The 27,286-nt window shown below is 48.0% G+C and overlaps 1 protein-coding gene across 1 annotated transcript; it reads left to right on the forward strand.

Moving 5' to 3' along the window:
* The first annotated feature begins 1,216 nt into the window (after positions 1–1,216).
* gfod1 (glucose-fructose oxidoreductase domain containing 1) lies at positions 1,217–26,611 on the forward strand. Its single transcript, XM_079291981.1, has 3 exons — positions 1,217–1,891; positions 25,010–25,203; positions 25,420–26,611. The coding sequence occupies exons 1-3, from the start codon at positions 1,639–1,641 to the stop codon at positions 26,158–26,160; spliced, it is 1,188 nt and encodes a 395-aa protein (XP_079148107.1). The 5' UTR covers positions 1,217–1,638; the 3' UTR covers positions 26,161–26,611.
* Positions 26,612–27,286: the final 675 nt, after the last annotated feature.

The following is a 27,286-nucleotide window of genomic DNA, read 5'->3' on the forward strand; positions in this document are numbered from 1 at the left end:
TGCCAGTGCAAGTCAAAAGCCCCTTACATTGTTTATATCGAAATTGGAGGAGTTACAAAACAGCCAAAAACAACTTCAGTCTCATTCTATGTGGTTCATTGTAAATTAAATGTGATAATCTGCCTCTGAGCCTGTGCGTGTGTGCTCGCATCCGTATTGCTCTTTAAAAGTGACGCCTTGTGTCACTGAAAGTTATTGAAACTTTGTTGCAGTGTTTCAGGGCGTTTTCACACCTTCAGTCCGTTTGTTCTGATTCAGGGATTAATATGATACTGTGTTGCAGTTGCTCCTTTGTTCGGTTTGTGTTCACACTGCAACATTTAACAGCGGACTAAATAGTGTAAACAAATACACAAATACACAATACACAAATACACAATACACAATACACAAATACACAGCCATTATAAAATCTGAAACAGACACAAAATGTTCCTGAAACTTAATCTGTAACTTCATGAAAACTGTGCTAGCTATCAAAATGTCCCTTTGGCTCAATAAAGTGCAGCGTTCTGTCTACGTTTTAAACTTTGAATCATGTTTCTACGTTAATGTACGGCTGGTCAATATGGGCCCAAAGTTAAGTGTTTTTTTTTAGCTCTCTTCACGCCTAAACCCCATTCAAGTGAATGGAAACATTTTGCTCAGTTTTTCGGGGAAACCGCTGGGCGAATCTCTCCGAAAAGTAGCACACTATTCCCGATCAGGCCGCACGTTTTGACGCATCTCTCAGCGCAGCTGTTGGCAACGCTGTGTGAGGAGAAGCGCGCCAAACTTTCTGGATAAACATGATTATTAAGCCCGATGGATTATATACAGTGTGCACAAAGGCATACTGTCAAGACTGATACGAATCTAACGTTGTTCCTATGATCCTATCCCACGTTGTTGTATTAACATAATCTTGCCTATCATACAATAAGACCATGCTCATGCAACTTCAGTTTATGTCATTTATTTGTGCTTGAGGTGTGTGTAATACAAAACTGTGCTGTATTTTTCAACATAACATAGACTTCAACGGTGGCTAATATCAAGCGTGCAAGTAATACTTTTATTTTGACACTTCGATACCAGTAGCGCTTCCTGTCACCGTCTCTGACCTGACTGCGCATGTCTGAGCTGCAGCGTGAATCGCAGCCTTCACCGTAGTATCGCTGCTGCTGCTGCTGGATCCTCCGGGGAACAGAGAGAGCGACCGCCGCCTTTCTGTCAGCGCACCGTCAGAGAAAGCACCTTCTCGGCTCTCATTTATTCCCTCTCGCGGGACCTACAGACCCAGGGAGGGGGGGACATGCTCTTCACTGCTTCGCGCAGTCAGTGCGTTGATCTCCGTCAGACGCGGACGAGGTAAAGACCGGAATGGTGCGTTTGACTTATCATCTCTAACGCCGAGGCCCGGTTTGTCATCTGTTTTTGGATTATTTCCCGTTGTGGGGGCTGGAGGATAACGAAATTACATGCCCGATCTGAGAGCCGGAGCGCCGGGGAAAATGCAGCACAGCGGGTGTTTGGCTGCAGGTGGATGGCCAACCTGACGGTCCCTGCCCGCCGCTTCCCTCCCGTTCAGCCGGTCTGGCGTCATCCGGAGCTCTTACGACAAACCTGAAAACAGAGATCGACGAACAAACCCGAGTCATGCTTCCAGGGGTCGGCGTGTTCGGCACCAGCCTGACCGCCAGGGTGATCATCCCGCTGCTGAAGAACGAGGGCTTCGCCGTCAAGGCGCTGTGGGGCCGGACGCAGGAGGAAGCGGAGGAGCTGGCCAAGGAGATGAACGTGCCGTTCTACACCAACCGGATTGACGACGTGCTGCTGCATCAGGACGTGGATCTGGTCTGCATCAACCTGCCGCCGCCTCTGACGCGGCAGATCGCGGTGAAAACGCTGGGTGAGTGCTGCTGCTCCCCCGCTGGGGTGATGGTGTTAGGGGTGTGGGGGGTTCATTGTCCTGCAGTGGAGCAGACGTAAAGTGAGGTAGGAGTTCAGTTAATAGGTGGGGCTGCTGGGGATGAGCGGCACCCCGGATATCTTGACATCAGCCCTTATTTACCGATGAAGCTGACCTACACGAGGCTGCAGTGCTCTTGAGCAAGGCCCTGCAGGTGCAGCAGTTTGTGCAAAAGCTTTATCATTCCCTCCACGGAGCACCGGCTCTAAGAGATGTGACCGTCACTGACAGGATGTAGTGATAGAGGCCTGCTTGTCTTCAGCCCCACATGCAGGACTGACTGACTGTCCTTTGGTCAAACCGGACTCAACCCGTGTTTGTGAAACTGCCGACACAGAGGAGGCCTGCCTGCATAAGAAAGAAACAAAAGAGAGACTCACAAAGAGAGGTTGTTCTAGTTAAAATCTGGAGCAGTGCGTCTTATTTTGGAGCTGCTGTGAAAGAAAGAGGCGAGGACCAGAGAGCTGCACTCCACACAGGCTTCATGTACCGCTGGGCAGCAGAGCTCTCATAGGTCAGGACGGTGACTGGAGAACAAATGGGACCAGAGATGCTGAGCACGGTTTGAGCTGGATTATATCTGGAGATAAGCTACCAACAGTCTGCAGTTAGACAGCAAGTAGTGATGGTCTCCATCCCTTCAGCTCCGAGTTTCACCATTTATCGGTTGTATGTTTGCAACACTTTGGAAATAGATCAAGCACTGTAGACGTGGAGCTATCATCATCCATAGACCACGTGACTACTGAGCAGACTGCAGCTCATGTGGCACTAGAGAGTCGACGTGTCGGCGACAGCAGCATGCATGGTCAACTGCAGCTTCCAAGGTCAAGATGGAACTTTGAAGGTCAGAAATGAGTTTGTCTGCATGCTGCAAACTGAGTTCTCTAAATATCAGGTGAGTAGATATGAGCAGGCGTGAAAGATGCCGTTCCATGGTACCATCCTTCTGTCATGTACAGAAGGAGTCTTACTGTACGGCAGACGCTGGTCTGAACCAGTCACGGCCCGGCTACATGTTGTCAGAGCTGTAGGTTCTTCTTGGCATCAAAGCTTTTAGAAATATGAGACATCAGAAGGCTGGTGCCCCAGTTTCTCATCTTATAGGTTTACAGTATTATTTCTGCTTTCAGGCTTCAATCAAATGTCTGTGAAACGCTTCTCTGGTGTCTCCGTGTCAGCATTAATCCAAAGCACCAGCTTTATGCTGCAGTAAGTGGACAAGAGGCAACGGACGATGTCCTTGAGAAAAAGGTCTCTGGCTGTGTGCAGAGCGAGCTGACAGCAGCAGCAGCGTCTGTCAGTGTGTGAGGGCGGAGGTGTGTGTGAGCGTGAGCTCCACAGCAGTTGTCTTGTGACGAGCTCCTGACTTCAGCTGGATGTCACGAGTCCTCAGCAGACTTGTTTGACACTTGAGATTTTTAAGGTGCAAGTCCCCCCCCCCCCCCCCCCCCCACGATCATCACATTGAGTTAGAATTTCAAGGGCCACATGCATCTGCGGGCGCATGGTTGAATTGGGTGTTTTCCCTGTTGGAAACACGTTGCGTTTGAAAACATAGTCCTTAAAGTAGCCTGAGCCTCCCAGTGGGAGATAAGAGCCTTTGTGGCTCCATTCATCCTCACACTGCTGCTACTGTTGGCTCATTGGCTTCAGGCAGCTCTGTGGAGTGGCAACGTTGAGCTAACAAGAGGCCCGGAGTACAGCACACAGTGTTTGTTCACAGCACGACCACACTAATGTCAATATAGGCCGTACGTGCACGCGGGCTAAAGCGTAGGCTACGCTAACACGTGCAGCCGCACACAGGGAGTGAAGTCCAGCTGTATGAAAGTTCCACAATCCAGCTGATCCTGAGCCAGTGAGCCTGACTCAACCTGCACAGCGCTCACGTGTACAGTGACCATTTCTTCCTCTTTCCTCCCTGTGAGCGAAGCCGCCTCTCCTCCTCACCCGCTGTCACCCAGCCGAGTCTGGTCCAGTCCCGTGTGAGTCTGGTCCAGTCCCGTGTGAGTCTGGTCCAGTCCCGTGTGAGTCTAGTCCAGTCCCGTGTGAGTCTGGTCCAGTCCCGTGTGAGTCTGGTCCAGTCCCGTGTGAGTCTGGTCCAGTCCCGTGTGAGTCTGGTCCAGTCCCGTGTGAGTCTGGTCCAGTCCCGTGTGAGTCTGGTCCAGTCCCGTGTGAGTCTGGTCCAGTCCCGTGTGAGTCTGGTCCAGTCCCGTGTGAGTCTGGTCCAGTCCCGTGTGAGTCTGGTCCACACCCGTGTGAGTCTGGTCCAGTCCCGTGTGAGTCCCGTGTGAGTCTGGTCCAGTCCCGTGTGAGTCTGGTCCAGTCCCGTGTGAGTCTGGTCCACACCCGTGTGAGTCTGGTCCAGTCCCGTGTGAGTCCCGTGTGAGTCTGGTCCAGTCCCGTGTGAGTCTGGTCCAGACCCGTGTGAGTCCCGTGTGAGTCTGGTCCAGACCCGTTTGAGACCAGTGTGAGTCCCGTGTGAGTCTGGTCCAGTCCCGTGTGAGTCCCGTGTGAGTCTGGTCCAGTCCCGTGTGAGTCCCATGTGAGTCTGGTCCAGTCCCGTGTGAGTCCCGTGTGAGTCTGGTCCAGTCCCGTGTGAGTCCCGTGTGAGTCTGGTCCAGTCCAGTGTGAGTCCCGTGTGAGTCTGGTCCAGTCCCGTGTGAGTCCCATGTGAGTCTGGTCCAGTCCCGTGTGAGTCTGGTCCAGTCCAGTGTGAGTCCCGTGTGAGTCTGGTCCAGTCCCGTGTGAGTCCCATGTGAGTCTGGTCCAGTCCCGTGTGAGTCTGGTCCAGTCCAGTGTGAGTCCCATGTGAGTCTGGTCCAGTCCCGTGTGAGTCCCGTGTGAGTCTGGTCCAGTCCCGTGTGAGTCCCGTGTGAGTCTGGTCCAGTCCAGTGTGAGTCCCGTGTGAGTCTGGTCCAGTCCCGTGTGAGTCCCATGTGAGTCTGGTCCAGTCCCGTGTGAGTCTGGTCCAGTCCAGTGTGAGTCCCGTGTGAGTCTGGTCCAGTCCCGTGTGAGTCCCATGTGAGTCTGGTCCAGTCCCGTGTGAGTCTGGTCCAGTCCAGTGTGAGTCCCATGTGAGTCTGGTCCAGTCCCGTGTGAGTCTGGTCCAGTCCAGTGTGAGTCCCGTGTGAGTCTGGTCCAGTCCCGTGTGAGTCCCATGTGAGTCTGGTCCAGTCCCGTGTGAGTCTGGTCCAGTCCAGTGTGAGTCCCGTGTGAGTCTGGTCCAGTCCCGTGTGAGTCCCATGTGAGTCTGGTCCAGTCCCGTGTGAGTCTGGTCCAGTCCAGTGTGAGTCCCGTGTGAGTCTGGTCCAGTCCCGTGTGAGTCCCGTGTGAGTCTGGTCCAGTCCCGTGTGAGTCCCATGTGAGTCTGGTCCAGTCCCGTGTGAGTCCCGTGTGAGTCTGGTCCAGTCCCGTGTGAGTCCCGTGTGAGTCTGGTCCAGTCCAGTGTGAGTCCCGTGTGAGTCTGGTCCAGTCCCGTGTGAGTCCCATGTGAGTCTGGTCCAGTCCCGTGTGAGTCTGGTCCAGTCCAGTGTGAGTCCCGTGTGAGTCTGGTCCAGTCCCGTGTGAGTCCCATGTGAGTCTGGTCCAGTCCCGTGTGAGTCTGGTCCAGTCCAGTGTGAGTCCCATGTGAGTCTGGTCCAGTCCCGTGTGAGTCCCGTGTGAGTCTGGTCCAGTCCCGTGTGAGTCCCGTGTGAGTCTGGTCCAGTCCAGTGTGAGTCCCGTGTGAGTCTGGTCCAGTCCCGTGTGAGTCCCATGTGAGTCTGGTCCAGTCCCGTGTGAGTCCCGTGTGAGTCTGGTCCAGTCCCGTGTGAGTCCCGTGTGAGTCTGGTCCAGTCCCGTGTGAGTCCCATGTGAGTCTGGTCCAGTCCAGTGTGAGTCCCGTGTGAGTCTGGTCCAGTCCCGTGTGAGTCCCATGTGAGTCTGGTCCAGTCCCGTGTGAGTCCCGTGTGAGTCTGGTCCAGTCCCGTGTGAGTCCCGTGTGAGTCTGGTCCAGTCCCGTGTGAGTCCCGTGTGAGACCCGTGTGAGTCCCATGTGAGTCTGGTCCAGTCCCGTGTGAGTCCCGTGTGAGTCTGGTCCAGTCCCGTGTGAGTCCCGTGTGAGTCCCGTGTGAGTCCCGTGTGAGTCTGGTCCAGTCCCGTGTGAGACCCGTGTGAGTCCCGTGTGAGTCCCGTGTGAGTCTGGTCCAGTCCCGTGTGAGTCTGGTCCAGTCCCGTGTGAGTCCCGTGTGAGTCCTGTTGGAGGCAAACATGAAACAGCTAATTCTGTCCAACTGCACGAGCTCTGAGAGTTGAGTTTTGGTCCAGCAATTTATTGGGCCGATAGTGACTTTAAGGTATCTGTTGTTGTCAGTATTTATATATGTCAACATATAATATGTTGCACCAATAAGATCACGTAGGGTTGTAACTAACGATTCATTTCAAGATGGATTATTCTGTTTTTTTATGGATCAATTCCTTATTGTGTCTATAAAATGTCAGAAATAAGTGAACAATGCTCATCAGTCATTGAACCCAAGTTAATATCTTAAATATAAAAACTCAAAGATATTTCATTTACCGTGATATAAAACCAGAGGAAAGCAGCGCGTCCTCACGTTGTAGAAGCGCAGAACGTTTTGCGTTGTCGCTCGATAAACGACCTTAACGATGAATCTACTTATTATTATTTCAGCGACGTGAAGATGCGTGAGTTGAACTGAAGAGAACAGAGAACAGCCAGGGCACAAGGAAAGATAGTGCGCTTGTCCAATCTTGTCGCTCTACAAAATATACAGTATGTTTGTCATTGTCCAGTGAAAAGCTGCTTCTTCAGATAACTGTAGCAGTATAACGTGAAAGAATGCATCGCCAGGAGGCCAAAGACAGGGCTGCTTGTCTGAGCTCGTGAATATTTGAAGTGTTGGTGTTTCGGAGATCAAAGTTACGTATTTTCTACCTTTTGAAGCGAACAAAGTAGTGCCAAAGCTCTCAGGCTGAGAGCTTTGGCACTACTTTGGCACTACTTTGGCACTACTAAGGTTTCACTCCACTGTGGCTGAGAGTCTCAGCCACAGTGGAGTGAAACCTTTGTTCAGAGAGTAGACGCGTAGTGGGAATGTTGTGAAATAAGTAAAGTTCTGAGTATATGAGCGTCGCCTGAAATGACAGTTCCAATGATGACGTCAATATATATTGGTCACCATGATGCATGACACGTCCAGGGAAGTGGCACCCAGCCAGAGAGCAGAGCCGCCGGCTGGGTGACGACGCAGCTCTGACTTCCTCTTCTGTGAGGGTGTGTGAGCTGATGCTAAGCTGCCGTGGCCTACTTGTTGCTAACCTCCAGCTGATGTGATCAGACTTCCGTGTATTACTTTATGTCTTAACTTGTGTCGGAGCCCGTGTTGATTTGAAGCAGAAGGGTTCGGCTGGATAAATTGCCGCCGTTGAAGTCGAAACCTAAAATCATGACCCATCACATTAAAGAGAGGTGTGAACAGAGGAAAGGGTGGCATGGAATAGGATACGAACATCAAGCCTATAGAGGCGATGAGGAAAGTGGAAAAACCCTACAAGTCAAGAACATGCTCCACATGTCGTTCAGGTTTTACCAGAGCCGGCTCGTCCCCCCAGCCCTGCAAACCAGTCGGTCTTGTTGAGCAGCATCTCTCCTTCCTCAGGGATGCCCCCCCCCCCTTCTCTTTCTTACTACTGCGGCATTCCTGAGGCGTCTGATGTCATGTGATGATGTTGGGAAGGAAACCTCACACTGTCTGCTCCCACACACACACAGACACCCACAGACGCACAGGCACACATACACACACACACAGACACACGCATACACACACGCACACACACACACACAGACACCCACAGACGCACACACATACATACATACACACACACACACAGACACACGCATACACACACGCACACACACACAGACACCCACAGATGCACACACATACATACATACACACAGACACACGCACACACACATACACACACACACAGACACACGCGCACACACAGACACACGCACACACACACACACACACACAGACAGACACCCACAGACGCACACACACACGCACACATACACACACACACACACATAGACACGGACACACGCACACACACATACACGCACACACACATACCCACACACACACACAGACGCACACACACACACAGACGCACACACACACAGACGCACACACACACAGACGCACACACACACAGACGCACACACACACACAGACGCACACACAGACGCACACACACACACACACACAGACAAACACACACACACACACAGACGCACACACAGACGCACACACACACACACACACGCACGCACACACACACAGACGCACACACACACAGACACACACAGACGCACACACACACACAGACGCACACACACACAGACGCACACACAGACGCACACACACACACACACAGACAAACACAGACGCACACACAGACGCACACACACACACGCACACACACACACAGACGCACACACACACAGACGCACACACACACAGACGCACACACACACAGACGCACACACACACACACACACACACACACACAGACACACACATCATCCTGCTGTTAAAGACAAACTCGTGAGCCTGAAGCATTGAAGTATGATTTATTCATTTTGAACCAGAGGAGATTGAAGCTTCTTAGTTTTTTCATCCAGACCGTTAGCACACATTAGCCACATTAGCATACATTAGCGTTTCCATCACACTGCAGAATTCAGACTGGTTTCTTTGTGTGTCGCAGCCCAACATAAGGTGCATTTTAGTGTGCTATGTTATTATGTATATGTAAGGTAAAGGCAGTGGCTCTTACATGTTGTCAGAGCTGTAGGTTCTTCTTGGCATCAAACCTTTTAGAAACATGAAACATCAGAAGGCTGGTGCCCCAGTTTCTCATCTTATAGGTTTACAGTATTATTTCTGCTTTCAGGCTTCAATCAAATGTCTGTGAAATGCTTCTCTGGTGTCTCCGTGTCAGCATTAATCCAAAGCACCAGCTTTATGCTGCAGTAAGTGGACAAGAGGCAACGGACGATGTCCTTGAGATAACGGTAAAAGAACTCGAGCTCCAAGCTGTTTTGCAGAGCTTTCGACCGCTCCTTAGGGTCTTCCTCGGCGGACAGAGTTTGCTTTGTTGTCGTAGAATTGTAATTTCCGTCACGTTGTCACAGAGAAAGCTCGTCCGCTCAACTCCATCTGTTGAGGAGGACCATGGGATGTGTCTGAAAGCTCTGGAAAAAGCTAGTAAGTTGACTTCTAGTCATTTATTTCATCAAAATACTAAAGAATATGGTATTTAGCCCGAGAACTATGTTGGATACTCTTGTTGGATGTACTGTGCAGAACATTGTTCCAAATTATTTCACCTAAAGTAGTTTATGTTGTCAGGCTGTAACTAATGATTATTTGTAGATGAATCTATCATTGTGTTTTCTCAATGGATGAAGCGTTTGATCTATAAAATGTCTTCATAGCTAGGGTTAGGGTTAGCCACGGCCTTTCATCACGTAGCTCCGCTGTGTGTGTGGTCGGGCCCTGATGCTGAGAGGGAATCCGAGAGCTGAACTGAAATGTTACACGGGCGGGCGTTTCAGGTGCACCCTCCGGCCCCCTTTGCCTTTGTGCATTTTTGTTTTGACAGCGGGGGGGGGGGAGAGGAGCCCCTCCGGCTCAGCTCCGTGAGGCCGGTAGAGCTTCACAGAGATGAGCAACAGGCGTGGAAGCGCATCGTTTTATACTGTTGACGGCAACTTCATGACTCTTGTGTAAAATCCCCTTCATGGCTCGGTTCCATAAACAGGTTTGCGAAATGGAACAAATTAAGATAAAATAAAATAATCCTTTATTAGTCCCTCAGTGGGGAAATTACAGGATTACAGCAGCATTGCTCACAAGTAATAAAATAAAGATAAAATCAAGTAATATAATAAACTAAACAGTAAAACAGTAATAAAATAAGACAGTAAAGAAGAGTATTAAATATAGCAGTACATACAGTATATACAGAATATACAGACGGATCAGGTAAATACTTAAACGTATTGGATATTGCACGGATTAGATAAGATATTGCACCAGGTGAATGAATTAAAGTGTTCAGAGTGTTCAAGTGTTCGTGTTCAAGTGTTCGTGGTCCACCGAGAGCAGTTTGTTGTGCAGCCTGACAGCAGCGGGGAGGAAGGACTTGCGGTACCTCTCCCTCAGACACCGGTGTCTGATCAGAGTGCAAATTCTGTCATAACATGAAGTGAAGACATAACGGAAACCACGAGGGAACTGGAGGCAGGAACATTAGTAATATGCAATGAGGGTCAATACATCTCATCGAGACCACGAAGAGCCGCTGCAAGGCCTGCGCGAACCTTGTTAAAGTATAGCCAAAATGAATGTGAGCTCCCTCTCACATCAGTGACAGAAGCTATCGGGTATCGGGTCAGTGCTCTCGGACCCTGCTCTCCAAGAATAGCATCTAATACTCCCATGATGCGTTGAATTAAAGCAGATGAGCAGGCTGATTAGTCACCCATCCTCCGCTGCGTCATAGATTTTCCACCGAACCCTTAAAGCTGCACAAACAGAGAGTTTGATCCGGGTCTGTTACTGCGCCTGATGGAGTCTCCCACCTCCTCATACCAGCTCACTGTCTTTAAATTAGGCTGTGACTCCCCATAGTTTAGCTCCACCCTAATGAGCACCTCCTGTGATGTCACATGTCCACATAAGGTGGGACATACTTGGCGCTCAAGACCTGCTGAATATATATAAAACTATAAAGGTGCAATCAGTGGAGCCACAACTGGCGCACACTTTCTCGACTGCCAGTGTATCTGCTGTGTTTTCTGTCGGTCCGTCAGCTGTTAGCTTATAACTAAACACGCTGTCAACGACAACCCACAATTGACTCACCCCCCCCCGTCACACACAATCCTTTCCTACTCAGAAACGAGCGGCGATGTATGCAGGCAATCGGCTCGAAGTCGTCGTACAAGACATTTTATACCATCTTGCTTAAACCAAAATTAAACTCATAAAAGCTGTCTGCCCGCGTGGCAGCAACTGAGCGGCGGCAACGTACAGCAATGTGTGTGCTGGGAGCTCCGTTAGCTGTTAGCTGTTAGCCAAACATGCCATCCAAATCAATAAAAGTGAGCACTCTGAGTGCAGAGTGGCATCTATTGGTCGCAGAAACGCATCAGCTGTGTCGTTACTAGCGGCCCCTACCAGCTGGGGGCCAGTTAAGAGGACTGAGTGAGGAGGCGGCAGTCAATCAGTAGCAGTACCAAACAGGCAATGGAAGGTGTTTTAAGAGAGTGTGAGTCACTGCAACCACTAAAGGGTCCTTGAGCATGCAGCCATTAATGAGCACCCACAATATGATTCCGCTTGGTGTCGCAGTATGCAGGATTATCCGTGGACAGACACAGAGATGCACAGCCGACCTCATTATCTCCTGGTGGGTTCAGAAACAAGCAAATTCCATCACAGTTTAGGTCATTTGAGGTGAATTCATATTCACTTCATTGATTTGTTAAGGTGAGAGCTAATCTGTGTGAGAGCAAAGTGCATGGATTGCATGGTAGCGATGGTTCTTCCTCACTCTGCTGGCCCTTCAGCAGGGGTCAGAGCTCAGCAGGTGAGGAGCTATTTATAGCCTGACCGCAAAGGGCACGCAGGCGTCCTCATAAACACATGTTCCCCACCATCGATGCTCTTATGCAACTGCACTTGCAACCGGTGAGGAGCTCGTTGGCAGCCCACTCAACTTTGTCTTTAAAGGGCTCGTAGACCCAGAATGTACAGACGCTGTGACGATGGTCACGGAAAGGTGGTCGAGATGAGACTGTTCTACTGCAGCCAAAGATGTGGGAACAGCGTCTACGCCTCTCATGGTAGCAGATATTCAGGTTTACACTTATCAACCACAGACTATTGTCCCAAATCTCCCCAGGTACATTTACTAACAGCCTAAAAAACTAACTACGACTAAAGTACAATTCATCCAACATATTGTAACCTGGCTTGAAAAAGACTTTCCAGACCAGACAGAACGGCTGCGTTTCCTCCAGTGTGACTTCTCTTGTATTCATCAGTCTGATGGATTCGGGATCTCAGGGCTGGAGCTGTGTTTCGGAGAGTCCGCTGAGAGAATGCCTCAGATAGACAAGTACGCTGCCATTCCCAGGCCTCTTTCTCAGCGGTGCCGCTTGCTGTTTTTTCAGCCCCACCAGGTTCCCACTATAGGTCACGTTCACGTTCTCCCGGGCGCTCCATTAGTATGCTAGTGTGTGTGTGTGTGTGTGTGTGTGTGTGTGTGTGTGAGTGAATGAAAGACGAAGGGACGACGAGGAGAAGTGAGGAAGAAAAGCGGAGAGAAAGCAGTCTTCCTGTGACATTGCCTTTGTGTGTCGGATGAATGGGGGGGGGGCTCCGTCAGCCCGCCGCCACGCTGACAAGTGAGCATTCCTGGAGGAAAAACAGGGGAAGTGGAAGACCCCCCCACTCCCTGCAGAGAGATGCCTTCTCTCCCGCATGGACCCATAAGTTCTGCTGCGTGCCCGTGAACTTCGAGGTGCAGGTTTTGGATGATGAACCACATTGTGCTGTTAACTCCAGAGGGGTGAGAGAGGGCAAGCTTGTGATATGGAATCATCAGGATTGGATTGAGGCCGGCTTTCAGTCATGAATAATTCAGCATTATTAGACTGAGGATTTTATTTTCTCTATTATGAAATCTGAACAGAGGAAAAAACGGCTTTGTGTTCATCTGTAGAATGTGGAGGGATTTTTTCTTTGTCTCCTTTATATGAGAGAGAGAGAGAGAGAGAGACCTCAGGGCGTCCTTTTGAAATAATAATACATTTTTAATTTGTATCTTTTTCCTGATGAAAACCTGCCTCTGTGGCATTAACAGGAATATTTTGTGAATATTAATATGTGTCTGTATGTGGTCCTTCAGCCTCCAGAACGGCTTCAGTGCTCCTTGGCGTAGATTGTCCAAGTCTAAGGAAGAGCGTTCTCACTGAAGGTGTTCCATCATGTGGTGTTGTGTGACGCTGCTCATTTTATTCCCCGCGTGTCACTGTGAAAGAAAACCGGCGCAGCAGCTGGGAAATCTCACAACGTCCATTATTTATTTCTCTTTGCCTTCCCCTTCCTGGTTTGACGTCCACCACGTGTCCCGTGGCATCGACCAATGAGAGAACAAAGTGCTGCTCTGAGTACGCTGTGTGAGGACGCAGCATGTTGAACCGTCACCTGCAGGTCAGGACCGTTACACTGAGTGATTGCACTGCCTTTGATTGGTGCATTATCATCACATGTATCACATTATCCCTTCCTTAATGACACCTGCTCCCCCTCTCTGGGACTGGGAGGATGAAACACAGAGCTCAGAGTGTATCAATGCTTTCCAACTTCCCTTTAACTCATAAACTGTGATGACGCACGCAGCATCTCTGTCGGCCTGGTAACGGGGAGGAATGTATGACTCTGTGATCGCCTTGTCCGACACAGTGACCGTCTCAGGGACACAAACATCATGTCGTCCTCTGGAACCTCCCTGAGCTCGGTCCAGACCTGGTGACAGTGAACCCCCACAGCATGACTCGCCTCATTCTCAGGTATCGCTGCCAGCAGTTATCAACAATGTATCTTTATATATTATGGAAGTGTTGCTTATAATAATAGTACTTTGTTGTTGTGTTGGTCAACCTCTGCTCTGCATCAGTGCTGCGATCATATCCTGTTATAACACGCAGCTAAATCAACTCTGATGAGACTGAAAACACACCCTGTGTGTGTGTGTGTGTGTGTGTGTGTGTGTGTGTGTGTGTGTGTGTGTGTGTGTGTGTGTGTGGTACCTGTGTAATTCCGCGGTGCTGTTGGGAAATCACTTGTGAAATCGCTCCGTCTTGCACAAACGCAGCGTGTGCACCTCCTCTTCAGCTCGTCCTGATCGTTTCATCACAAAGTGCTTCTGACCGTGTCATCCTCTTCCTCTGGCCCTTTAATTCCTCAGCTCGTCCCGTGTATTCCCCAGGTGACGCCCGTTCCATTGTAGGATCTCAGATCACCTTTATGTGCCAGTGTTCAGCAGTAGCCCGTCTGTGTTTCTTAATTGGCCGTCTGGGACCGGAGGACAAGCGGCAGCTGCAGACCTGAGAGCAGGCGGGCTGATCTCTGTTACTACAGCGTGTTCAGGCCTCGTTCTCTGTGCTATGCCGTCAAACATTTAACATGGCATTCATTGTTTTACACTGCAGGTATACAGTGTCTGTTTTTTACAGCTTCACAGTCAATCCTCTGCAACAGGAAGTGGTATTTTGGTACCTTCACCGCAGTCACCGTGTCTCGCTTCCTGTTTTGCGTGCTGTAGGCGGAAGCAGCGTGCTTGTGTGACGCTGAGGAGTCTTCTCAATCACTTCCTGCCAACAACACCCACAAACACAATGCTTCACCGTTCTCTTTCTCTCCGAGCTCACGTGGAACATAATCTGCCATCCAGGTCAGAGATGGAGGGAAGATGGACGGAGCAGTGAACACCCGTCTCTCCAAGTCTAAAGTATCATCCTGCTCTCAGGTTTATGTCACCCAATGCCTCATTTGCATTCTTCCTATTATTGTTTTGGAGCGAGAGCACCCAGCGTGACGCAGTCATGCAGCAGCATCAACCGGGAACAGCAGCAGGTGCATCTCCCAGTCGAAGAGAATGATGCTGAAGTCTCTGTAAAGAAGGTCCAGATGCATGAAGCGGCCATCTGAATTATAATCTTTCGTGTTTAAAGGAACAGCTTTCTCTGGCGCCCTCGTCTGCCAGACAAAGTGAGTTCGATCCTCCAGGGCAGCCTGCAGACCACCTGCCAAATCCAACTGTGGCAGAAACAAATGGCCGAAAGAGAAAAAGGTACGAAAGGCAGCAATTCAACTGGTCCCGCCGTCTGTAAGGGGCAGCACTGTGGCAACAGTTTACGGGTCATCTGGGTTGATTTCTGTAACATCATTGTTTGTCTCATGCTGGTGACTCAGAGCCTCGGACTGCGTTGTGTCATGTCTCAGTGGTCACATTGTGATTCGGAGGTGTTCCCAACACAGACTGTTGATAGAGACATGAACGCTGCTTCCCCTCTGCTGTGACATCAGTGACATTTCATGCGATATCGCTGTCACCATGCGCGTGAAACTGTGTCTTTGAAAGATGACGAGGAGCCGCCTGCACCAGTTCAAACCCAATCTACACATCACCGGCAACTATTTAACTATTCAAACTATTTAAAATCTACTTTTGATGAAAATAAAACTGCTCAAATTACTAAACGTGTGAATAACACGAGACTCCGGTTAGATTCAGTGGCTTCCTCCCTCTGAACTGCATCAATAGACTGAAAACATATTTCTCCAGCTCCGCAGATATAAGTAACACGTACATGTATTCAACCAAGCATCAGTGAGCTCCCTCCTCCTCCTCCAGTGAGGCCCACAGCTGTTGGGTGGTAGCGTCCTCGCCCCGCGGTGAAAGCGATTCAGTGACGACGTCTCTCTGCGTTAGTGCTCCTCGGGACATTAGTGGTTATTAATGAGGGCTCGCTGTCTTCTATAACGAGTTCCTCCGTCAGCACATAGGATGGAGGTACTGGAGGCAACTGAGCAACGATCACGTGCAGTGAGTCATGTGCTGCTTACAGGAGCAGTGTGTAGAGGTGCTCACAGCTGTGTGTGTGTGTGGGAGGAGAATGCATTACTTTAAGCGGTCAGTAACTATTATCTCTGTGCTGCTCATTAGCATTGAGAGCTATCTCCTTCTTTCAGCCCCTCGTGCTGCCGCCTCTGACACAGAGATGCCCTTCATGGTCCTGACAGAAGCCACCAGTAAAGAGCTTGTGTTGGTGCAAGTAGTGCTGGGCAGTGTACCGGTGCTTCTAGATTCACAGAGTGATGGAGAAGGTGATGGAATGTGTAGGTGCACGTTTTATCCTGACTCTGTTTTGTCCAAGCTAACGTAAATGGATGATACGTGGATATGGCTACATATCTATGACTCTGTCGTAAAGCACAGTCCATATTTCTAAAAACATGTTTCTATGATTATCTTACCAAACACCAGAGCCCCTGGAAGAAACACGGCGGGAAAACAGATGGAGGATTGAATTACATGTACTATGGCCGTCTTAAGACACCTGAGGTTCCCACCTGGCACACAGCCTCAGGAGAGACCTCAGATATAAAGACAAGACAAATGAGACCAGAATTAGCTCTCCAGCACACCCTGTCCCTCTGCCCCCCTCTGTGCCGCTCATTAGCTCGTTAGCTCTAGCTGTAGCGGCTGGTGGAGCGCTGGGTCTCACCTGTGTAACTGCAGCAACACAAACCCGACCAGGATCGGCACATTTTCTGTTGCTGACGTTTCGAGTTGTTACCGCCGCTACCCGAAGGTCTGTCTCCAGAGATGACCGCTCCCGACAAAGCAGTGGAAGAGTGAGGCCAAAGGGCCGCGGGTTGCGCAGGATAGCTAATTCCTGTCTCATTTGTGGTCTGATGAACAGTAAATTCATCCACTTTCAGAGCCCCTCATTGCTCATTTACAAGCTACTGTCACAGTCACAGTGAACCTAAATACAAACCGGTTTACATCTTGCAAAATAGTGCACCTTTGATCTGTGAGCGGACCTGTGAGCAGACCTGTGGTGAACTGCTCACACACTGCAGGGCTCCATCAATTCACTCCGTCTTCATAGCCGCTGTAATGGCTGACATTTATTCTGCGGTACTAATTAATGACTTGGGACACACGGGGGCTATTTTTAACCCACATGTAAAGAAGCTGAATCACCTTAATTTGGCAACTACAAGAACAGGAAACATATTTCCGGTCGATCTACCTGCTTGACCTTTACCTGATGAAGGCAGATAAAGGTTCTAACAGGTGTGTGTGTGTGTGTGTGTGTGTGTGTGTGTGTGTGTGTGTGTGTGTGTGTGTGTGTGTGTGTGTGTGTGTGTGTGTGTGTGTGTGTGTGTGTGTGTGTGTGTGTGTGTGTGTGTGTGTGTGTGTGTGTGATATTAGAAAGGAGGGGTAGCAGTTCAGCTCAGCAGTTAATTAGACCCTCAGGACCACAGGATCACACACACACACACACATTTGCCTTTGAATTAGTGTTTGTTGCTCTGATGTGGAAGCATATGTATTAGTCTCCATTTTGCACATTAGAGTACTCGATGCAGAACGTCAAATGCTAATAAATATTCAACGGTAATGTTTCTGTTCACAGGACACTCAACGACAGACTGCGGTTGGCTTTGCACCGTGGTTAAAGTTATCTGTGTGATATCCAGATCTCTCTTCACTGCTTGATACCACTAGAAGTACGAGAGTTCCTTTTGTAATTTGGGTGAACTGTCCCTAAAAAATCGTATTACTTATTAAAGTGGTATTACCATAACACGAGTCCATAAGCTCTGCTGCATCTGTTACTAATGCTCTGTTACTAGTGTTAGACCGTACAGTGGTTGTGTGCAGTGGTACAAACCTTCAAGAAGTTGGTACGGAGTTATTTCCAAAACCGAGATTTTTGCTGAAATAAAGAAAGTGGATTTGAGAAGAAAGCCAGACGAGTGTTTAGACGGCTTCTCCAGCCTCAGGTCAGCTAACTGCTCCTCACTGCATGTCTGTGCTGACGTGGTGCACACTCATCATCATTAACATGTGCTGTAAGTGCACGCATTAGGAACCACGTGGCCGGAAGCTGCTCCCTCGGTGACTATTCATCTCCACAGTAGTGAGCCGGTCTGGTTAATGGCAGCACTTTAACACATTTAGGAATGCTGAACTCCTTGCAACTCGAGGGCATTAGCTGGAGGGGGAAGCCAGCTGAGTGCCACTAATGCTCGTCATCGTTCTGAGCTCTGCTGTGCACTGATGGACCTGAAGCTGCGATGCAGACGATGCAAGATGCAGACGATGCAAGATGCAGACGATGCAAGATGCAGACGATGCAGACGATACAGACAATGCAGACGTTGCAGACGATGCAGACGATGCAAGATGCAGACGACACAGACAATGCAGACGACACAGACGATGCAAGATGCAGACGATGCAAGATGCAGACGATACAGACGATGCAAGATGCAGACGATACAGATGATGCAGACGATGCAAGATGCAGACGATGCAGTCGATGCAAGATGCAGACGATGCAAGATGCAGACTATACAGACGATGCAAGATGCAGACGATGCAGATGATGCAAGATGCAGACAAAACAGACGATGCAAGATGCAGACGATACAGATAATGCAGACGATGCAAGATGCAGACGATGCAGTCGATGCAAGATGCAGACTATACAGACGATGCAAGATGTAGACGATACAGATGATGCAGACGATGCAAGATGCAGATGATGCAAGATGCAGACAAAACAGACGATGCAGACGATGCAGACGATGCAGTCGATGCAAGATGCAGACGATGCAAGATGCAGACTATATAGACGATGCAAGATGCAGACGATACAGATGATGCAAGATACAGACGATGCAGTCGATGCAATATGCAGACGATTCAGACGATGCAAGATGCAGACGATGCAGTCGATGCAAGATGCAGACGATGCAAGATGCAGACTATACAGACGATGCAAGATGCAGACGATACAGATGATGCAAGATACAGACGATGCAGTCGATGCAATATGCAGACGATTCAGACGATGCAAGATGCAGACGGTGCAAGATGCAGACGATGCAAGATGCAGACCCCAAATACAATCTGCAGTTGTTTTTATCATCGGTGTGTGAGGTGGAGTCTATTTGCCTTTTCTGTCAAAGACGTAAGACTGTGTTGTGTGATCACTGTAAACTGAAGGAAACACACAATAACACCAAAACCCATCAGTAGAGCTCTCGGAGCTATTTCAGGACAATCACTGTTCTCACAAACATTGCCATTGTAATTTTAATTGCAGTATTTTCTATGAATGTCATGATGGGCCTGTTTGTATTCATAGTGTACATTATTCATCACCTCCATCTTTTGAGCCTGCTTCCTCTTCTTTCAAACATACAAAGACATAGTTTAGTGTCTGTCTGTGAACAGAACCATCTCTGGCTGAGCACAAATACTACAAGAGCTTAAAACACGTATTAACTATGTGTTAGAATCACAACCTTTGAAGATGTCCCTCTTTAACTGCAAATTAGATATAAAAACAATCATCCAGTGCTAAACGTTAACTGTTTGTATTGTTTGACTTAAAGGGCCCCTTCAGTGCTCTAATACAGTCTTATGTCAAAGTGACAACACAACAGTCCAACTGACGTTGAACGGCATTTTTGATTTGTCTGCTTCTGTTGTGAGAAACAATTGTCCTGTGTTCTACTGTCCCGCTCATAACTCCATTCAAACACAAATAAACTCATTCAATTGCATTAAACCGAAGCCGATTGACTGAACGTCCCTGCATGACAGCAGAGGGCCGAGCCTCCTCACTGCTCATCCATCACCGCTACAAGGTCTCTATATACATGCTCATTTCAGACGGGGAACACATGCCGCTCGCACAATGGCGGCAAAATGAGTCGTCAGGAGGCTTGTTTTCTCTGGTTTATGTCCTGCGTGAGAGCTATACGCTGACGACAACGTATAGTTCTCCATGTCTGTCCCTCTGACAGACATGGAGACTAGTTTCTGTTCTCAAGCAGACCACACAGAGCAGGATGAGTCAGTTGTGTGTGTGTGTGTGTGTGTGTGTGTGTGTGTGTGTGTGTGTGTGTGTGTGTGTGTCCCCCTACAGGCCTAATAGACGAAGCTAATTGCTCTGCGGTGGTGGAGGATGCTTTGTGATCTTTCAAGCCCACTCGCTTCCCTTTGTCCGATCTCAGCGCTGCCACACAGTATTATACACGTGTTAGTCATGCACACATTTCAGCATACACACCCACACACACACGCTCCCGCATACACACACACATGCACACACACGCTCCCACATACACACACACACACGCACACACACACGCTCTCACATACACACACACGCTGGAGCGCTGCAGACTGTTTGTTCTCAGCAGACGGGCAGCGGCTCGCTGTAATAGATGTTGTTAGCAAACACAAATGAGCAGGTCCAGCGTTCACAGAGCAACATTAGCGTTGATGTGGAGTCGTGCTCGTGACCTGATGATCGTTGTCCGGTAGTCGCTCTCTTGTGGCTCTTAAGCTGCTGAATGATCCGTTCTGTTCACCAGCTAGTTGCTAACTGAGGCTGTTTGCAACCTTTTGATATCTAAATATTCATCCGTGCAGCTTTGAAGTACATTTTTTGACTTTCTTTTGAAGGCCCAGCGTGTAGGATTTAGAAGGATCTATTGGCAGAAATGGAACATTCAGAACTATGTATTTATTAGTGTATAATCACCTGAAACTAAGAAGAACTCAGTGCTTTTCGTTATGAGCGCTTTAAAGCTACACAGGGAGCAGGTCCTCTCCACGGTCAGCCATGTTTCTACAGTAGCCCAGAAGGGACAAACCAAACACTGGAGAGATAATATGAAACACGAGCAGACATGCAAACATTTACATCGAAGAAGCTGGAGCCAGAAAACGTCTGATCGTGTTTTATACCAAGAAATAACTGAAATGATTAAATCATTGACAAAACTATCATTGATTCATTTTCTGTAGATCAACGACTCAATGAATCAACTAGATATTCAGCTCGTAATGCAACAACAATACGTTCTGATACTTGAAATGATGAAGGCACTTACAGATGACAAGTTAAATGTAGACCATACTTTGGTGTTTCATTGTCAGCTCTTTGCTTTACATTTCATCATTTAGATGTTCAGATTGCAACGAGCAATAGAGATAATAATGAGAATAAATATGAAACATTTAAACCCTCTAAACTAAAAAGGAAATGTGGTTTGAATGGACCGTGAGTATAAGAAAGATAAATGATGTTGAGTCAGTCTAACATCCCTGATTGTACGTAAACAAAACATGATACTGTTTAACACTGCATAGATCATACATGATGAGTTACAGTGTGTCTGAGATGAATGCAGTAAAGCTCCTCCCTGACCGGTTCCCCTCGCTTTTCTATTTCTGGCAACGTTGGGCACGGAGCCCATTGTGCCGGCTGTCACGACTAAGCATTCGGCATCCTTCTTAATCCACCTGCTCTTCTCCCCTGTGGTGATTTCCAACTGTTGCCACTGTTTAAGATGGACTTCCCTTAATTTTGTCACAGGAAACACATTTTCTCTTTCTTTGTTTTAGGCCATCATAAAACAGTCAGAAATAGTGTTTCCAGCGTCGGGTCAGGTGCACTGCATCACAGCTGCCGTGGCATGTTTCCATCCTTCCGTGATGGAATGTAACATTCAGCATTCCATTCAGCATTCCAACGCATTTTCAGCAGGAAATGCTTTTTCTAGTTCCACTATCTTCCGTCCCCCCCATTTTTCGTTGCAACTCTTCTTCTTCTTAATTTTTTAAGCTACAGAAACTGTTCAACTATCAAAATGTTCAGCTCTTTCAGGAGAGGTGTGATATGACTTTTCATATTTGAAAAAACATTTCCTGCTGAAAATGAGTTGGAATGCTAAAAACTGAAATTAATTGCAAAAACATTGCTGAAAATAGATATCCAATTCAAAAACAAATTGCAAAAACCTTAATAATTCAAAGAGTTTAAAGATTACAAATATGAAAAGTCATATCACACCTCTCCTGAAAGAGCTGAACATTTTGATATTTGAACAGTTTCTGTGGCTTAAAAAAATTCATCAGTGGTGATATTTGTAGTAGTATAAGTTGTAGTATAAGTATTATTCGTAGAAGTATTGGTAGCATTGGAATAAGTACTAGTAGTAGTGATATTTGTAGTCGTAGTAGAAGTTGTAGTTGTAGTAGAAGTATTATTAGTAGTAGAAGTATTAGTAATTAGAAGAAGTAGTAGAAGACGTAGTATCAGTAGTCATAATATTGATGGTAGCAGTAGTAGTAATAGTAGCAACAGCAAAAGTTATAGTAGCAGTAGTAGCAATACTATATTAGCAGCAGCAGTAGTAGTTGTCGCAGTATTAGTAAGAGCATTCATTTTTTTAACAAAAAAGCCTAATTTTGAGCTTGTTTAAATACAGTTAATCCATGGGGCTTTTATTTTGAAAGGGTGGTGCTGGGTGGGGAGGAGAGGAGACATAATCATTATGTTTGACACACAGGCAGGTTATTAAATGCCTGGCTTCAGTGAAAATGTTCACTAATGTTCACTAATTCTTTCTCTTCAGTTTTCAGCATTCCAACGCATTTTCAGCAGGAAATGCTTTATCTAGTTTATATTTAGTATTTGTTTTGTGACTTTGACACATTTTGCCCATGTTGTTCGTCCTTCAACTGTAACCTTTCACATGTGTATTCACTTCATTAAAGTCAATTGCAGCATTTTGGTCCCTTGGTGACCTTATTCACCCTCTGTGTCACTTCTCTTGCAAAAAAATAACAAGATAGCGACGGACAAAAAAACAACAGCGTGACAAATAAAAAGCAAGATGTTTCGTCCAATGTTACGTTCCCAACTGCTGGTTTACTGCGGTAGCTGCTCAGGTGCATCCATCATCTGTTGCACACATGCACACACAAGGCTGAATAGCTCCGATGACTCAGCAGGATGACCCGCTGAAGCCAGCCTCCCCCTTCCAGAGCGCTGTACGTGAGGAGCGGAAGCTCGTTGTTGATCTGAAGAGGAGCTGTGTTTATCTCTGTAAAGGCCGCTCTGTACAGTCCTGAGTTGGTCTGAAACTGTATTCAAAGCCTTGAATTGGCTTTAGTGCTCTACAGCTTTGTGTGCCTGCCTGAAACTTGGATGTGTTTTGGCTAAATCATGAAGAGAATCGCTGTGGGACAGCGAAATCCGCCTTTAGGCATTTCAGTAGCGAGCCAAGCTATTGTTCTGTTACGTAAGACGCTCGGCTCAAGCAGTCAAGAGCATTTAGCATTTAGCCAGAAGGGCCTTACCCGGGACAATGCATCCGTCAAGTATCTGTGCTGTTTGTTGGGTGGGTTCGGGTGAGCTGTGTGGCTGCAGGGGCTGGGTGGCGGGTGCTCCTCAGAACTGGGTCAGAGGGATTAATTTCCTGGCCTGGTCGATTCAAGCTAATGTTAGATTAGCATGGGAAGTTTCACTTCAACACAGCCCTCCACCCACTACCCTCAGCCAGGACTGGAAGGGAAGCGGCATGCTGCTTTCACCCTCCGGGGGCTCGAGGTGTGTGTGTGTGTGTGTGTGTGTGTGTGTGTGTGTGTGTGTGTGTGTGTGTGTGTGTGTGTGTGTGTGTGTGTGTGTGTGTGTGTGTGTGTGTGTGTGTGTGTGTGTGTGTGTGTGTGTGTGTGTGTGTGTGTGTGTGTGTGTGTGTGTGTCTGACTCCATGCTGACCGTGTGTCATTGGGAGCAGTGGGTACGAAAGTATTTTGATGTAACATTGGTCAAAATAAATCCTGTAGATGTCGCAATAGTCTGACACATGCTGAGAGGTTTAGCCAACAGATATTCTTCTATTCAGTACAAATAACACATTCTTACCAATAAGAAATGATCCATGGCCTTATAGGTCTGGTATGACCAGTAGCTTCTGGGGGCTCGTGTTTGGTTGTGCGCTGCATTTTATCCGAGGTGGAGAAGTTAACCGTACGTTTGACAAACCAACCCATCGGTCTCCATCCTAGAAACCTTGTATCTCATGAAACCAAAGCAAACACCCACTACGACCACCAGGGTCCTCCCCGACCGTAGATGCAGGTTTTTTCAGTTTTACTACAGAAAAACATCAATGTGAGGACTAAGATGTTGATTTGGCAAATGCATGTCTGGTTAACTTCCCCGAGTGGCACGTAGCCGCTCTCCTCCGCTGATCAACGGGAACAGGCTGAAACAGGGCTGGGTGAATGTCAGCTCATGTTACCCTCGTGTTGATAATGCTGTATATTGGCCATTAATATGTCCGATTGCTGACTTCAAGACTCTTCTCTACTTGACCTACTCCTTACTATTGCACTGTAGCACCTTCCTGTTCCGTAAATGTCATTTGTGGCCCTCATAGACTCACAATTGTTGTTTGGAGAAAGGCTGTAATATTAACCAACACATATTTGCAAATTGCACATTATACCTTTTAATATGAAGATTGTTAGAATGGCAGACATTGGGAAATGTTGATTGGCATTCCTCTGTAGATTCTTCTAATCTATTTCCAGTCGACTGTCCAGTAAAAAGGCATTATAGAACAAACTAAATGTTTCTGTCTGTCTCTCCTCACATTACTGCAGCATCCTGTTCTCTCCGTTGTGTTTGGGTGTTGCTGGCACCAGTGGACCTTTCAATGTGCTGGAAGTGATTTTAATTAGGTTTCATACAGCGCCTACAGGCTCTTTATCGCCTCCCTTCTCAATCTCATATGCACCTGCCGGGCTCGTCTTTTGTTATCAGCCTTCCATCAGGCCTCCTGTAGAGCTCTGCAAGCTGTGCAGTCTCACCATACACCACATAGTTGTGACTGCAACATCTTCCATGCCTGCCAACAGGAAACCTCTTTCTTTCAGCGTTCAGGGATCCAGATTTTATCCTCGCAAGATTTAGCTAATTTTAGCAGGGCAGCAGCAACATCAATAAGGAGTCCCTAACATTTTGCTTATGATAATAATGTTAAATACAGTACATATATGTTGTGTCTTTTTGCAAGTCATCCCCTTTGTCATTAAGTTCCCATGACTCAGGGAGGAAGCCCAGAAAGTGTGGTAATTCTTGAGTCAGCTATTCTGGGAGTTGCCACATTTTGCTGCTCTGCATTGTTTCGTGAGGGAATGTTTTCATACTCAAGAGGATATTATGGCTGACTACATTACTTCTCTCTCTCCTCCACTCTTGTCCCCTACCTCCTCGTTCATCTCAACATTGACAGAAAAGATGAACAAAGCTCACATGGCTCATTCCCAACTGTCTCTCCTCTCTTTGACAAGGTATCGGAAAGAACGTCATCTGCGACCGGACAGCAACGCCTCTGGATGCCTTCCGAATGATGTCAGCGGCCCAGTACTACCCCAAGTTGCTGAGCATTATGGGAAATGTGTTACGTTTCTTGCCGGCCTTTGTTCGAATGAAGGAGCTGTTAGAGGAGGGCTACATCGGGGAGCTTCTGGTCTGTGAGGCACAGGTAAGCCTAAATCTATAATAATGACAACAATGTGATACTTTCTCTTGAGGTCTGTTTGAGTAAGAGCAGCACCCACAGAACTTGCAAGATGTCGGTGCTCAAAGTCACTATTGTGGGTACTTTCTGACACAAGCTTTTACCTCAGATACTTCTGTAGTCCTGATCGCATTCAAGTGGAAAAAATATCTAATATCGTTTTAAATCTCTGCCCTCAAGGTCCACAGCGGTAGTCTCCTGGGGAAGAAATACAACTGGAGCTGCGATGACCTGATGGGAGGCGGCGGTCTGCATTCGGTGGGCAGTTACATCATCGACTTGCTTACGTTTCTGACTGGTCAGCGCGCAGCAAAGGTCCATGGCTTCCTCAAGACCTTCGTCAAGCAAACGGATCACATCCGGGGCATCCGTCAGATCACCAGTGACGACTTCTGCACGTTCCAGATGGCTCTGGAGGGGGGCGCCTGCTGCACCGTCACGCTCAACTTCAACATGCCTGGGGAGTTTCGGCAGGAGGTGATCGTTGTGGGGACGGTCGGAAGGTTAACGGTCACGGGGACCGACCTGTACGGACAGAAGATCTGCGAAGGCGGAGAAAGCGGTGGAGGTCCTGAACTCCTGCTCAAAGACACAACGCCTCTTGAGAATGCCTCATTACCGGAGAAGGCCTTCAGTGACATTCCGTCCCCGTATCTTACCGGAACGATCCGCATGATCCAGGCTGTGCGGCAGGCCTTTCAGGACCAGGACGACAGGCGGACGTGGGACGGGAGGCCTCTGACCATGGCCGCTACCTTTGAGGATTGTCTTTACGCGCTTTGCGTGGTGGATACCATCAAGAAGTCCAACCAGTGTGGAGAGTGGCAGAACATTGTGGTGATGACAGAGGAACCGGACATCAGCCCGGCCTATTTGATCAGCGAGGCCATGCGGCGGAGTAGGATGTCACTCTACTGTTAGCATCCGGCTGATGGGCGGAACCCTTTGAGATGTCTGGACGCCCTGAGCAGTAGAGGAAACGCAATGTCATCAATAATCTAACCTTTATTTATGAGGAAGCTTTTCCTTTCTTTGCTTTTAAAAGAAGACTTGAGTCCTTCCAAGGAGACACTTGTAATTAAAACTGATTCATACAGCGGAGGCAGAGCAGGGAGGGAGACTAATGCTACCCTGTTCTGCGCCTCTCGTTTCTGCTTCTCTGCTACTATGACTGGGTCTGGAAGACAACTCCTTACACTGTGGGTCCAAACAAGGACAGCCAAGGAGGAACTATAGTCCTCTCAGTTGGAACTGTGCCGCCGTATGTAGTCTGAAGTACTTGCTAGTTTTACCAAGTGAATGTCTTAAAAAGAAAAAACTCTGCGGGCATCTTCCTGCTCTGTGTGTGTGTGTGTGTGTGTGTGTGTGTGTGTGTGTGTGTGTGTGTGTGTGTGTGTGTGTGTGTGTGTGTGTGTGTGTGTGTGTGTGTGTGTGTGTGTGTGTGTGTGTGTGTGTGTGTGTGTGTGTGTGTGTGTGTGGTTCAGAGGGGTTTACCTCTGTTTGGCGTATGCAGTATGTGCAGGCTGCAGGCAGCAGCAGAAACACCTTTAAGGGTGGAAAACACTCTGGTGTGCCGTTATGCAGTAACAGTAGCCTGTGCATCAGTTTGCGAGTCCTGTATGAGTGGCTAGTGCAGTGATGCTTTGGTGTTCTTATTGATTTTGTGCGTTTTCTATTGTCATGAAGCATGGCCATGATGCATAGCATTCTGTGTGCATATCTGCACTGAGCCTGAAGCGTGGCTATGATTACAGTCTTGCACTAAGTTGCGAGTAAACGCAGAGCAGTGTGAGGGTTTGATCTTGATATTGCAATGCAATGGGTTCACACTTGCATCAAGCCACCGTGGTTGAGCATATAGCATGCTTTATAGAGCTTCTTTAACATGCACAGTGGAAGGCAGGTACGTCAGTCTGCTTCACATACAGGTTGAGTTTGTACCCACACCTACAGTAAGACTGTCAGTTTTGCATCTCTCCTAGTTTCCGTTATAGGTGTTAAAGGTTCGGGCTGGTATTATTCTACATTCCTATGAGCGTGTCTGTGG

The sequence above is a fragment of the Melanostigma gelatinosum genome, assembly GCF_949748355.1.
Source record: "Melanostigma gelatinosum genome assembly, chromosome: 20".
NCBI classification, from domain to species: Eukaryota; Metazoa; Chordata; class Actinopteri; order Perciformes; family Zoarcidae; genus Melanostigma; species Melanostigma gelatinosum.

Excerpts from the sequence above, each read along its gene's own strand:
- gfod1 (XM_079291981.1), top strand. The coding sequence starts at position 1,639 with ATGCTTCCAGGGGTCGGCGTGTTCGGCACCAGCCTGACCGCCAGGGTG. Across the intron at positions 1,892-25,009 it reads GATCGCGGTGAAAACGCTGG|GTATCGGAAAGAACGTCATC; the intron begins GTGAGTGCTGCT and ends CTCTTTGACAAG. Across the intron at positions 25,204-25,419 it reads TTCTGGTCTGTGAGGCACAG|GTCCACAGCGGTAGTCTCCT; the intron begins GTAAGCCTAAAT and ends TCTGCCCTCAAG.